Source organism: Toxotes jaculatrix, chromosome 1, assembly GCF_017976425.1.
Source record: "Toxotes jaculatrix isolate fToxJac2 chromosome 1, fToxJac2.pri, whole genome shotgun sequence".
NCBI classification, from domain to species: domain Eukaryota; kingdom Metazoa; phylum Chordata; class Actinopteri; family Toxotidae; genus Toxotes; species Toxotes jaculatrix.
In genome coordinates, this window is record NC_054394.1 from 21,749,978 (window position 1) to 21,764,806 (window position 14,829).

Below are 14,829 nucleotides of genomic sequence, written 5' to 3' on the forward strand. Positions count from 1 at the left end.
AACAGCAATGCCTCACATACTTCATTAACTTCAGTTTGAACTTCTAAAGAACAACAACAAACTTAATACACCCTGTAATTCAACAACAGTCCTTTAGCAGGTGACGACAATGACAAAGCAGCAAAAATCAAAAGTGCCATCGGTTCAGCAGGAGAACTTACTAAATTCTTCTCCCATTTTAAACAAAAGGTCGAGTCCCTTACCTTCTCCAAGCGATGTGTGTGCTCCCTCTGAGAGGTGTGAAAGGAGTTTAAATTAAATGGAAAATTTGCGCACTTGTACTCTTTTGGTGGTTTAATGGTTAACACCTTCAGACACACATGCTTAACTACCTTGTTTCCTTCATGTAAAACCAATGGCCAGTGCAGTTCCATTCCGCTGATACGATCAAATGAATATTTATAAGGATTTAAATCACCTAAAACAACAACTACTTCTATTCTGTTGCATTCTTCTGAATATGCTTCAGAAATAACGACAGAAAAAGATCATGTTTTGATTTTATATTTTATTGAAAAAGGAAATCAACGTAAACAAAGAATGTCCAAATAATGTCAAGGTTCACAAGACTAATATAACTTATTGCTTTACTCATACATTCACAACCTGAATTCAATGTTATGAAACAACACAGAATAACAGAAGTTTTCTCCTATATTTGACTAGTCTTCAGTAACTCGGCCGAGGCACGAACCTGCGTACCACATTTCAAGTAAATATGACTCCAGGTGACCTAGTACTGTAATCCCTCACCATGTCTTTTAGGATAATGAGATGTATGTTGCATTCAGCGCCATTCATATACGTATATACACAAATACCCTCCAATAAAGGAGCACAACAATAACCCAGCAGCAAGGCAATCTTTGCAACTCATTAGAAATAACAAGCCTTTGTGGACTTTTCATACATACTGATCATATTATGACAGCAATATGTTTAAGGCAGACAAAAATAAAATAAAATAAGTGTTTGCAAAGCTTCATGCAGGTTATCACCATTATCATGATATGACTTGAATAATGTCAGTCATGTTTTATTAATTAAGTCCTCTCTTTGCTTTCGGTTGGTGTCTAAAAAATAAAAATATATTTCTGTACAGCTCTATTAGTCCTTTAGGGTTAGTGTTAAAACACACACAGCGTCTGGTCTTCAGAGGCCAAAGATTGAAAATGTCCGTCTGTCCCATCTGTTCCTCAGAGAACTGTTAGGTCATGGCAGGACTTTGACTTCTGCCTGAAAGCCATCTTCTTGTTCTTGCGTGCGACCATGCGGCCCAAAAACCGTTTGGCCTTCTTGCCGATGCTCTCTCTACGCCTGCAGTTAGCCATGCGTCGTGCATTCTCCTCCTTGCTGTCTTTCCTCAAGCGGATCTGTCTGACAATGCCCTCGAATAGGGCCTGCACATTGTGGTGAAGGGATGCGGATGTCTCGATAAACTTGCAGTCAAATACCACTGCACAGGCACTTCCCTCTGCAACACAGAAAATATAGAGAAAGGAAAATTAGAGGAGGAGGTGTACAGTTAAGAAAAAATTAAGGTAGAAGCTCAAGTAGTTTTAGCTGCCAAATTGAGAATTTATGCTGTAGGTAACCCTAGAGAGTATATATTAGCCCTCAGGGAAAACAGTTTTAAAACTTTGGCAGATAGCCCTAGTTTGAAGTGATGTTTGAATGTAGGCCTGGGCTGAACCTGAGCAGTGAAGTGAGAAATGTGGCCTGACCCCACCAAAACAGGTCAAGCTTGACCCATTCTGTCAGATTTGATCAGCCTCAGGCTCAGCTTTTAAGCTTCAAATGATTAATATTAGTTTTTTGTTTTCTTTTTTAATTAACTAAAATCCACTTCCCCTGACCTAAATTTTTAATAACACAACCATTCCACATTTTAGGCTTAATGATATGTTAACTAACTTACCATCTACAGACACCTCTCTTGATCGCACCAGGTCACTCTTGTTGCCCACAAGGATTATGGGAATATTCTCAGACTGCCTGGCGCGGCGCAGCTGAATACGCAGCTCTGACGCTTTCTCAAAGCTCGATTTGTCTGTCACTGAATACACAATGATGTAGGCGTCTCCCATCCTCATGCACTGCTCCTTCAGCCACTGGCTGGTATCCTTCAGGGAAGAAACAGATATTGAGATTAGCATCATCCACGTCTGAGCCCAGGTTTTACTAATCTGATATCCATGAATTATTGTAAATGCACAAATATGCATAAATAATACGTAACTCACCTGTTCCCAGATGTCATACAAGACAATGGATGCCTCTTCCTCATCCACCACGATAGATCTGTCATAAGTGTTTCCTGAGAGGGAAAAAATAAATATTGTGTTACTCACTGATAGAGTGGAAAGAGGCATCTCTAATCTGAACAGTCATATTTGTTGCCAGTGTAAGTTGTTGCTTTTCTTCACACTGATTTTAGCACATTTTTTCTTTTGTAGTCTACACACAGAAGCAGAAAGCCTGTGATCAAGCCACCACAGGCCTTTTAAATTTTCCCTTCACATTATGCTACTGGATGTGTTTCTGACAGCTGTACTACTGAGGGCAGGACTGGTGCCTTGCTGTAGATGGAAATAGCAATAATCAATGCATGTACACTCTTTCATGCAAAAATAAGATCCCTGTTTTGCTCTCCCTGTTTTCATGAGACTTTTTATTTATTTTTATTTCATGCTACAGTGATGCTGTTTATTTTAAAGGTTAAGGGTTAGATCATTTTAAAAGTACAAACTGGCCTCCAAAGTTGAGATACTTAATATCTGAGAAGAAGCAGAAGTTACACAAATGGTAATATATTGTTCAGTAATACATAGACTGACCTTGGACTAAAGACCTAATTATCACATATGTCTTCATAGACGATGGACATCTTGAGTGTGTCTGTCTATGAGTCTGTGTGTGCGTGGGTTGCAAGGGTGGATGACTCATCCTCAGCATCACCACTTACCTGCTTCATCGCAGTCGTGACCAGCATCCTCGACTCCCCCAAAGACGCGCGCCAGACTGGACTTGCCGACACCGTGCTCCCCGAGGAGAACCACCTTGTACACCTGGGACTCCGCTTCGCTGCTAGTGGAGATCACGGAGTCGGAGGAGTCCGAGGCGCAGCTGCCCCGGTGCTGCTCGTTCGGGGAGTAGGACGTGCAGCGCAGGAGGTTGGACAGCTCGTCGGTTTGTCCCGTCTGTGGCATCGTGGCGCGCAGGTCGCGGTCGTCCACGGGCATGCTTCTCCGGTGCAGGTTGGGTAGATTCATGGGAAATGGCATGCTTCCTCTCCTCTTGTCCATGTTCCGCAATTTGTCACCCTTGTTCAAAGTCATTGTGCGTATACCACTGATCTGTGGACAGACATGCCATGCGTAAATTTGTGATCTTAGTTTTTATGGCATTTTTAAAAGTGTCAGTGTCTGTATAGGGATAGTTAGATTAAAACCACAGTAGCCTACATTTAAGCAAATATTAAATCAAATGATTTTTTTTCTTAAATGTCAGCCTTATCTGACCACATGCGTATTCAACTGTTCTCAACATAAAAACGCAAAATAAAACTAAACCTTAAAATGTCGCATCAGTATTAAAGGCACTTACCCGGTGCTGGCAATTAAATCCAACGAAGGCAATCCAATAATCCTTGGTTTGAAGAGATGTTGTAGCCGAATAAGCGATTTTGCTTTGCTCTGATCTGAGTTGCTGTTCAGCCTATTTATATAGGACTGGGAGTGACGTCGGCAGGGATTCGCCCCAGAGGATCACGTCTCCGCTTATTATAGTGGTGCGTAACGGTAACATCATACAGAGGAGGGGGCTGTATGACTGGAAGAGCTGAGGAATCTCCCTTCCGCCTCGCCAAATGAAGCTCACTTCTGAGGGGGCGGCCAGAGATGAATCCTTGAAGAGGGAAAGCCCACTTAAAGATAGAGTGATATAAATATTTAATTTTAATTTTAGGAGATAAATTTAGAGATGGTGAAAGGATATCCATCTGATGCAAGATGTTAAGGTGTATTGGGGCGCAATGCATTGACCAGATGAATGCTTTTATGGAAATGTGATTGCTTGTCTTGCCGAAATTGATTATTAATTTTGAGTTTCATGGTCACTGTCAGGTGGAGGTCATTGCTACACTTCCCCAATATCATGGGGAATTCATTTTAATGTGAAGGAGTTGCTCACATTTGCACATGGCGATCGAATAAAAGCATTCTAAAGTGAAATATAGGCTACATTACAGTTTTAGTATTCTGTGGCAGCTCTAGGCTGGCACAACACTTGAATTCATTTTTGTGCATATTTGCAAAAAGTGAATGCTTGAATCTGGCACCGAAAATGCTATGAACATAAAAATTCTACACACGGTGACATTTGATTTTTCTTTCATCCCTTGCTTTCCACCCACCACCTTGCTGTCTGAAAAATGAAGGCAGCGCTGAGGACGTATAACCATAATTCCTTGCATTTGCAGTTTCATTTGCAGCTGTAATCCTTCTCAGCTGACAAGCCTGACCTGACCTATACCATAATGTCTGGTCTTACTGATCCATGCCTTGGATGAATAATGCAAAAATGCTTTCAAATTAAGACATCTGGACTACATAACACATTAATAGAGTTTACTGTCCTAATGGAGCTCATGACCTCAGGTCGGGTTACTCTGTTTTGCATCTGCTTATGTCTTTAAGTTTAATATTGTATCCAGTATATTTTACATATATTTCCTCTCACACAGTGTGGCTTTCAACGTGTGCTCAGGCTGAATTTAATTTTCCAGAGTATGTCTTGGAATCTTCATGGTGTGTTGCTGCCCCCTTGTGACTTTAGTTGTAACATCACAGTTGAACATTTTGATCTCATTGTATGGGTGTGTTTGCCAGTGGTGAACTTCTTAACGTATTTTCTGCTTTGTCCCTTGTAGGAAATGTGAATAAATAAACAATTAAACAAACAAACAACTGATCATGATGTACATATTAATGCTCTTAATGCATTTTTTTTTTTTTGCTAAATCTACTTATTACAGTCAAGATCTGCTTCAGAAGCTTGTGTCCTAATTTACTTAAAACATAACACATGTATACCATGTTTATATCTGACTGTGTATTTTTATAAATATGATTCTGTATTTGAAAAGCTTCCACACAATGTTCTGCATCTCCATCATAAAACAGCACATTTCCGGATTATGTGGACATGCTCTCTGAGTGGTTTCTTCAAATATTTTAACAGCTTGTAGAAATACTATTGTACACACTATGTTAGAACTGTGACAAAGATCACTTTCCACGCAAATCATAAATATTTGTATAAGAGGTATGTGCCAAGGCAACATGGGAAGACATAAAAAAAAATCTCATCTTAATTGTCTATTCAGTGCGGTTACAGCCAACCGATCACTGCCATTATCGGCTACTTGCGATGTCAGCGTTCCCAAAGTGCAGTGTCAGAGGTGGCGGAAAGGTTTTCCCCTTGACCCACTGCAAAGTCTGTGTTGCCACTGTCATCTTAAATGTGAGTGGTACGTACAGTATATACAGCACATCTAATATATGAAATAACCTGGGGCCTGTCACGGCTGATAAAGTTCACATTCATTTAAAGTAAACAGTACTACATGGTTATTAAAAGAGAAAATTATGTCACGATCTAATGGCCATAAGACCAATGATTAAGTAGATATAAATTACATACTAGGATTAACACAAAGTTGTCTTTATTTAGGAATTTTAATAAAGATATATTTATACAAGTTTATTCATATTTAGTTAAATAATCCAAATTAAATCTTAAATATACTATGCATGCAGCAAGACAGTCTCAAAAGTAATAAGTGATCAGCTGGAAGAGTGGGTTAAAAGTCCTAAATCAAAAACGGAAGGACTGACTACAGAAAGTTTTTGCAACTGTGATATCTGTTAAAGGGAGTTACTAAATACTGATGACTTTGAACATGCCACAATTACTGTTGAGTACGGTTGACTTTTGAGTTCATTAAATAAAAAGTAAAAGTGGATCAAGATTCTCACTAGAATTCTGTGCATTCTATTCATTTGTTTATAAATGTCCGGTAGGGGGCAGTAAAAATAATTAACAGCTTCCTGTGTAAATCTGCAGGTGCGGAATATATAACCTTTGCAGACAGTACTGGGGTTGGAACCAGTGAAATTTAGTGTTAATGTAAATTTGCTTTCTCTAAGAGTCCTTTAACTGTCCTGTCTTGGTGATCTCTCTGGACTGGGTCGTACCTCCCACTTCAGGAAACCGGAAATCAAGCCTTTAAACGTGACATCGCGCATGCGCAAGCCTCTCGTGTCTTCGACCTCTACTACAAACCGGTGAGAGCTGATCTCCTCTGTCACAAACGGTGTCTGAGTTAAATATATAAGCGGGACGCCTCTGTGTAACTCGGTATCTTTGTAGCTCTGGTGACCACAGCACGGCTCAGCTTTTCTTATTGGTCAGCCTGCTTGTTTTTAGCGTGATTGCTCGGTTTGCAGCTGATGTTGACCTTACTTGTCTGTGTGCCCACTTAACTTTGCACACATTGTACTTCCTTATTCAGCACACTGGTCACAGATTAAGCTAACTGCTCCTTGTTGTGTTTCACCTATTGCTTTCTGCAGACAGCAGACGCTGAATCAACGCCAGCTCCTGTGGTTGACCTGACCAGTTCGTCCCATCGTGATGTATGCCTGCGCTAAGTTCGTCTCCACGCCCTCTCTGGTGAGTCTGCATGAACGGATGGACACAGCAGATCCGTGCACTTAAAATTACGGTGCTTAACCGCGCCTGTGGACATCACGATAGTTTGCACACGAAAAAGTTGACTGTGATAATGTCGCCTGCTAACACTGGCTCTCAGCTGTGACCCTAAAGCTACAGCTAAAGCTAATCAGCTGGTGTTCCCACCTCCAAGGGCGTCCTGCTGTCGCACTTATCAGGGCAAATCTCTGTCTGTCCGTTGTATTCTGGTGTGAAACAGTTTGAACAGAAAAAAATGTTTTACTGTTATATATCAGCAGATTATTATTACTGTGCTATCAGTCAGAACAGGAACTGTTTCAGATACAGAACAGTATATATTGCTGGGTAGTTTAATTTATTACAGAGCATCACATTTCTAAGCCCTTCATATGTTTTGTATGCAAACATCTTAATTTGTAAAGTAACTAAAGCTGTCAGATTAATGTAGTGAAGTAAAAAGTACAATATTAGGTTTCCCTCTGAAATGTAATGGAAAGTAAAGTACAAGTACCTCAAATCTGTATATAGGTGTAGGACATGAGTAAGTGTAATTAGTTACATTCCGCCACTGTAAATTGAATGTCACAGATGAAACCACATGGTTATGATGCCACTTTGAGCAAAGCAGATATAACTTTAAAGCGATACAGACCGATGTCAGTATAACATGCCGGTAAATCACCTTATCAAGGCACAACTGTCTAAACTAAATGTGTGGTTTTTTTTGTTTGTTTTTAAACACAGGTCCGTGCTGGATCTAGGGCACTGTACAGACCACTCTCAGCAGCAGTAGTGTCAGATGCCAGGAAAGCAGAGGTGAGCTGATGTGTACTACTAATTGTACCCCACCTCCATTAATCTCCTGTGCTATTTCCATTTCTTTATTCTCTCATACAAAGAGTGACAAGAGAAATACAAAACCCTGTGTGTGTGTGTGTGTGTTAATGTAAGTTGATGTAATACATTTAGTACAAAAGTATTTGTGAAAACTTTCTAATGTATTTTAAGTACATTTCAAAACTGGGATTTGATTTTTATCCTACCTAGAGCAAATACAGCCTCTGTGACTCACATTAGCTGTACATAGGTTGCTACTGTCGTGACAAAGTCAGTGCAAAGTCTGCATCAGTGTGTGAAGTTTCCTTCACTTTTCTAAATCTGCATTATATTCACTTGAGCTTTTGAATAACCCTAATCAAGTATATAATGGTGACAGATTCAGGGGTCGATAAAACGATAAGGGCATCTAATCATAACTGATTAGTGTTGGAAATAAATCTCTCTATGGAATAGCTGAAAAAATGTTTTGTATTTAATTTTTGTATTGCAGACTGCTTCACTCCTGGCACCACAGAGTATTGCAGCCTCCCAGCAGCAGCTGGCGGTGCGTGGATTCCAGTCCAGTGCTGTGAGCCGTGACATCGACACTGCTGCTAAGTTCATTGGAGCAGGAGCTGCCACGGTGGGAGTGGCTGGATCTGGAGCTGGAATTGGAACGGTGTTCGGTAGCCTTATTATCGGATATGCCAGGTAAATTAAACTCATTATTTGTAATTTTAGGACATTTGTGAATCTCCACCGAGAAGAGAATGTTGTTGAATGTTTTCTGTCGTGTTTCCTGGTTTGTTTCTTTATCCAAGGCACAATTTGATAAAATATAATGACTCAGTGGATAGATAATGTTTTGGCCAAAGAACAGTTATCTAGATTTTGGTTGTGGCTCAGACCTGACCAGAGTTCTGCTATTATTGTTTTTCTACTTGATTCCAAATTCCATCTGTATGTCCAAGAAGTGACTCTGATTGAAACTTTAAGTGACCAGAATCTTTTTACTTGAAACAAGATATTAAAGAATTTTTTGGCATTGTCTGTGTCCCCCAGGGAAGATACTGAAAGATGCTGGAATTGTCTGCTCTCTTAAAGGTCACGGCACTTGTACTATTTACACTTTGTACCTCCAACTCTGCCGTCTCTCTTGTTCTCAACAGGAACCCCTCACTGAAGCAGCAGCTGTTCTCTTACGCCATCTTGGGCTTTGCTCTGTCTGAAGCTATGGGTCTCTTCTGTCTGATGGTTGCGTTCCTCATTCTGTTCGCCATGTAAACCAGTTTGGTGTTTGTTGTACAGGGATACACATCACAACCTTAAGAAGAATTAGTGTTTGAGATGCCCTTAAATGGTACAACGATCTCAGCCTATCGTGTTGCTTATTCTTATTCGGTAGTGTTTCTTAAAAGATTGTGGACCCACTGATGTATGAAACTCTGACAAACCCAAATCATTTTAAGTGACTGTTTTGTCATTATATTGTATATTTAATCAAATGTTTTTGTTAACATTCAACCAATAACAGAAGTAAAACATATAATTGATTAATTGTGTGAGTGTCTATAGTTGTATTGGATGTTTTACATTTGGGCTATTTGTGTATGCTGTTTTGGGTGCGGTCAGGGACTGTGCACAAATGGTTATCCCATCTCCTGACCTTGGCTTTCTGAAAGAGAGCCGAGGCTTGTTTTTGTTGTGTTTTGTTTTACCCGTTACAGAGCAGCAGCTTGTATCTTGATATTGATAGTTTCATGATCCCACAGCTGTCAACAATCTGTCCAGAATGATAAAATGTTTGCCTGGGGTGAAACCAACATTTAAATTCATTATTTCTAATGTACATCCAAGGAAAACAAAGAGCAGTGTGGAGCAGCACAGTTTCGAGGAAAAACACTAGATTTTTTTGCCCAAATATTTTATTACTCCAGGCAGAGTATAGACAGGGTAGGATCACAAAAATGTTTTTTTAGAGGCTGAATAATGAAGGCAGGTTTAGCAACAAAGCAAAGCCAGTGACTGCATAGGGGCCCCAAAAGCTCCAGGTTTACTCCATATTGTTCTGGTCTACACAATTTGAACAATCACTAATTTATTGGAAATTTGCACCTCTGAAGTACAATATCAGCTAAGACAGGTCCTAAACCGGATGGCCTCCATGTCAGAATCTAATTTTAAGACCTTCGTTGTCTTATTATTATATATTGTGGTCGTTTGTGGGAAAATGTTATGTTATGCAAGTGCTTTACTTTCACCTCCCAGCAGTGACCCTTCCTCGTTTTGGCCGGCGGAACAAAAGAATGGTTCAAGGTGCTGGGGGACGAATTTGAGGAACGGACTTGCCAGTGTTTAGTGTTTTCCCATGTTTTATTAAAGTGATTAAACAGCAACGACGAAAATATATTCGGACATGTCAGCCGTGCAATAGAGCAGGAGTGGAGAACCGACGGTATAAATAAATGTTTTCGGTAAATCAGTTTTACGCTGCGTGGAGGACAATTAGCTTTAGAACTGAAAAGCTAACTCCGATACCTCTGTGGTGGCTGAGGTCGAGTAACTGTCACACGGCTCCCGACGCTGTTTTACAACCGGACAAGGAAAAAGCAGCTCCCAAAAACCAGGTAAACAAATAACTGAGGATGCCATTTGGTTGAACCATTGCTTGTTTATTGTACGGTGTCCTTTGCTGGTCTTGCAGGGCGTTCTCATTACATTTAGCTTATTAGCTCTCTCTGTTTCTCTGTTACCGAGCTCTTTATTAGAAACACAATGTTAATACTGGGTAGTTCATCCCGATGCTCTCAAAGTCGTTTAAATTCTTCAATTCTGTGATTCAACTCACCACAGTTGTAAAAAGTGGTTATCTGAGTTACCATGACCTTATTATCAGCGGACACTAGCCTATTTCCATCTTACTTCTCCAATCAACAAAGCGTTTCCGTCCACACAAGTCCCGCTCACTGGAGCTTTTTTGCTTTTCGTTACATTTTGAATACATTTTCAACACTGTTGTGTATAAAAACAATCTCAGGAGCAGTTTCAGAAATACTCAGACCACCCCGTCTGGCACCAACAATCATTCCACAGTCAAAGAGCTCACAACTGCTATACACAACTTGATGTGTATAGCAGGGGTATGCACACTGTTATTATTATTATTATTATTATTATTATTATTATTATTATTTAATCCTGGTAGTTATTTTAGCCTGATAACCGCGTCCTGCACTTGTTCATATGGATGGATGGATTTTCACTCATTTTCCACCGGGGGGAGCAAGTGTACAAGACACAAGACAGTAGTTTTTCAATTGAAAATCCACTTGATTTGATGAGAACAGTCCTTAAGTGATTAAGTTAAAGAAGTAACCCTCTTAGGAGGTGCTCAATATTTATGTATACTCTTAAAATGTATGGATGTGAGGCTCACTGCTGTGAATCAGAAAATGTATCCGCTGATCCGGGTGCTGTCACACTTTCATATATTTTCAGGCACGCAGCTCTATGTAATGGGCTTTGTAAAATTCAGGATTCACTGTACCTCTCTGTAACCTCTTCCCCTCCAACTGTTTGTAACAGGTAACTAAAAGGCACAAAAAAGAAAGATCTTCATGTCGACCAGTACTGGACCTCTTTGACCAGCAGTACAGTCAGGAACTGGGAGAGTTGTGGGCACCTGCAAGGTACGCTTTTTCTGAAATAATTATTGCCGATTATTCACAGACAGCGTTCGTACCCTTCCTTCATTGGGATTGCTTTTCTCCTGCAGATCAGTGCTCCTGAGCCCTCACTCCTGGCAATATGGGGTCATGCTTAACCGCTTCACATCTGTGACAGATGTCACACAGATTCTCCAGTCACAGGGCTTTTCCAGGTTCCTGCCACAAACAGATGTCTCCACATTGCTTTGCGATGCCTCCTCACCAGTATCTGGTTCTAAATACCAGACAGGAAAAGACTCTCTGTTGTCAGCTCACTGCATCTCTAAGTGTCCTGCTGATGATTCTCATCCCCAGCCTGACAGCACCTCTCATGCACTCAGTCAGGACCTTAATTCGGGGCCAGTACCCAGTTTCTCCCATCCATCACTACAGTGTTATATGCACTCATATCCACTGAGATTTCCCTCTCAGGCTCACAGGCCTGGCCAGCTGAAACAGTACTACCTCCTGAATGCTGCCTCCCTGCTTCCGGTGCTGGCTTTGCAAGTCAGAGATGGGGAGAAGGTTTTGGATCTTTGCTCAGCCCCGGGGGGTAAAGCCTTAGCCATAATGCAGTGTGCCACACCAGGTAAAACAAGTAGTTTTAATGGACTTTGCAAACTTTTGTTAGTAGAAGATAAAAGATGGCTAATGTAATTTATACACCACCGAGAGTCTTTGTAATAAAATTTTAAATATTTGCATTTGGTGTTTTATAATACTCAGTATTAAAGTTTATCAACTTATATATTTAATAAATAAATTACATGTAATTTAGACTGGAATGACCCCAAATCATTATTTAGTGTATTAGTAAAGGGACAGTGACAGCACACTAAAGTCCTTTTTCAAGGATAGGGGTCTTTGACCATTAAAGTTTTTCACGAAAACATCTTGTTGAAATGTGTTAAGTTTTGTTTTCAAATATTAAAAGCATACTTTCCATATAGGCTGCTGCTGTTGATTCTGAGCAATATTTTTGTCTGCTGTGAATAGCCTATTTGCATTGAATACAGGTCATAAGTTATGCTAACCCTGTGTTATGTTCCAGCACTTCTCTGTTGTAATGAACCAGATCCTCACAGACGGGAATGGCTAGCCAAAACTCTGGAGTCTTTTCTGCCTCACTCACTTAACAGTAAAGTGATTGTGTCCGGACAGGATGGACGATGTTTTGGGCAGAGCGAGGAAGAAACATATGACAAGGTGAGCAAAGAACTCCTGTCATGTTTATGGCAGCATGTGATTGAATGCAGAAATCCAGCAGAAAAGAAGAGAACCATTTATTCAAAATAGGAACCAAGAGGAGGCAGACAAATGGCTGGGAGGAATCAAAGGGCTCAAAGTGACTTGTAATGGAACAAAATATTGAAAAAAAGGAAAGCACAGGATGAAAAGGTTGAGTGTAAGACACAGTCTGAACAAAGAATGAAAGGCAGTAGAGTAGTACAATTCAACTCTACAGATTCAAGCTGTATTGTGGCAGTGATATGGCTTTGTAAAATATCCATAGCAGAGAGATTTGTGAAGCTGAGGTATAAAGTTTCAGAGGCAGTTGATAATTTTCCACCCAGGATAATGAGGCAGATGTGATTTGGTGATTTGGTCTTTTTTCACTGATTATAATTTGTCTCTTGATGATTTAGGTGCTGTGGAGAAAATATATCACGTATTTGGATTTTATTTTATTTCACAGACCTGAAGCTTTTGTCTTTTCTTTTCTTTTGCTTTTAACTTCAATATCTATTTCAATTTTCTTACTTCACTTTCACTTATATTCTTTTTCTTTTTTACCCTTTCTGTCTCTTGCTGCCATTACACTCTTGAACTCTCTGACTCAGACTGTGAACTTCTCACATATCTGACTGTCTTGTCTGTTGCAGATTTTAGTCGATGCTCCATGTTCTAATGACAGGAGCTGGCTGTATTCTTGCAGTAGCCAGCAGGGGGAACAGAGACTGAAGGAAAGAGCCAAACTGCCTGCACTCCAGGCTCAGCTGCTTAGGTAAGTCCAGGTCCCAACAAAAAAAATGTCTGCTATATCTTACACTTGTGATATTCTCCTATATTTCTACATGTTATTACTACATGTGTAATATAACTATAAATGTCCAAAAATGGTTAAGAAAAGAAATGAAATATTACACTGTTTTGGTTCAGATGAGGAATAATGAAACACTCACCTGCACTGCACTGTTACACACAGAAAACACTATACAGAAAAGAATGTAAATTAGTCACAGTGAAATACTTGTGTGTTCTTTACAGGTCTGCACTGTCAGCTGTGCGTCCAGGGGGCCTTGTAGTCTATTCAACTTGCACACTGTCCAACTCTGAGAACTATGCTGTGGTTGAGACAGTGGTCAGTGACTGTCCTGAAGCTGAACCTGAAGACCTGTGGGAAGAGATTGCTGTTCCTTTATCAAAATACTTTGCATTTAGCCCTCCTTACCCTGGTCATAGACAGTCATCTCACAAGCCCTCCCTGCAGCCACAGAATGGCGCTGTGTCCTCTTATCACCACAGACTTGGTATTTTAGTGGTTCCTCAGCCTGGCAAGACCTGGGGACCCATGTTTTTGTCTCGGATTAGAAGAAAGAAATAGTGGGTATCCTCCTGTGCAGAAAAGATATGTGGAAACAAATGGCTAAACACACACATTTTTTTTGGTGCAACTTTCGTTACCTCTGGGTTATTTAAGATGCAAAGTACCTCAGAGGACTGAATCACACACAGAAACTTACAAACTTCCTAATTTACTTTTCTGTGCCTCTTAAAGAAGAGCAAAGTAATAGAAGCATTAGTTTCGACATGCAGCTCTAACGGCGTCAGTGTGACCACATGGAGAGAAAGAAAAGTTATAACTGTTGCAGTTTAAACACTTGGTCACCTGCAAGAGAAGAAGTGTTGCAGCTGCAGTTTTTGCTGTTTAAAGCAGATGTTCTTTGTGTGTGTGTGTGTGTGTGTGTGTGTGTGTGTGTGTGTGTGGCCTGAGATTTTATATTCGCCTTAAACAATCACATAAAACAAAATAAAAATAGAACATTGCTCACGTTATTCATACTAACCTCCAGTGATCTGCATCAAAGATAGTTGTTAAACAATATATATTAATTTAAAGTGGCTATAATATATTTTTACAACAATGAATCAAATGACAATTTGAGAACAATGTGACAGTGTGAAAGGAGTTTCAGCCAGAGCTAAAAGAGCATGAATATTGGGCTTGTATTCATCAAGCAGTCAGGAGCATGACTCCAAATGAATGGTAATGTTGCTCCGTAACTGCTGTGTAAAAATAAGCAACTGTTTGCTAACAAGTCTGCCATACCAACTCTCACTAACACAAAGTGACCAAGAAAGACTTAGTCGTTTCTATAGGTGGGTTTCACGTGACGTCACGACGCAGCGGCGCGAGGGCGCCAAATTCAGACGGAGGGCAGGAAGTCTTTCAGCCTGACTGACACACTGAGAATCTACCTGTGGAAAAATGCCTATGTTTTGTGTAGTTTACCAGTGCTTAATTCGTTCCAATAGAGAAAAAGAA

At 40.2% G+C, this 14,829-nt stretch overlaps 3 protein-coding genes across 4 annotated transcripts; 2 read left to right on the forward strand and 1 right to left on the reverse strand.

Annotated features, from left to right (window-relative positions):
- Nucleotides 1-508: 508 nt before the first annotated feature.
- On the reverse strand, nt 509-3,682 carry rrad (Ras-related associated with diabetes). The gene is made up of 5 exons (XM_041035975.1): nt 3,607-3,682; nt 2,966-3,356; nt 2,244-2,317; nt 1,919-2,123; nt 509-1,474 (listed from the first exon to the last, which is right to left on the reverse strand). Exons 2-5 carry the CDS (start codon nt 3,336-3,338, stop codon nt 1,197-1,199), a joined length of 930 nt encoding a protein of 309 aa, XP_040891909.1. The 5' UTR covers nt 3,339-3,356; nt 3,607-3,682; the 3' UTR covers nt 509-1,196.
- A 2,606-nt stretch (nt 3,683-6,288) lies between these two features.
- On the forward strand, nt 6,289-9,129 carry LOC121180509 (ATP synthase F(0) complex subunit C3, mitochondrial-like). Of its 2 annotated transcripts, none has more exons than XM_041035988.1 (5): nt 6,289-6,347; nt 6,636-6,735; nt 7,501-7,572; nt 8,087-8,286; nt 8,745-9,129. In XM_041035988.1, exons 2-5 carry the CDS (start codon nt 6,697-6,699, stop codon nt 8,857-8,859), a joined length of 426 nt encoding a protein of 141 aa, XP_040891922.1. In that variant the 5' UTR covers nt 6,289-6,347; nt 6,636-6,696; the 3' UTR covers nt 8,860-9,129. The 2 variants fall into 2 exon arrangements, with proteins under 2 accessions (XP_040891922.1, XP_040891931.1); XM_041035997.1 differs by having other exon boundaries at nt 6,338-6,469.
- Nucleotides 9,130-9,672: 543 nt separating this feature from the next.
- On the forward strand, nt 9,673-14,327 carry nsun3 (NOP2/Sun RNA methyltransferase 3). Its single transcript, XM_041035961.1, has 6 exons — nt 9,673-10,202; nt 11,161-11,264; nt 11,351-11,871; nt 12,334-12,488; nt 13,166-13,287; nt 13,551-14,327. Exons 1-6 carry the CDS (start codon nt 10,041-10,043, stop codon nt 13,885-13,887), a joined length of 1,401 nt encoding a protein of 466 aa, XP_040891895.1. The 5' UTR covers nt 9,673-10,040; the 3' UTR covers nt 13,888-14,327.
- Nucleotides 14,328-14,829: the final 502 nt, after the last annotated feature.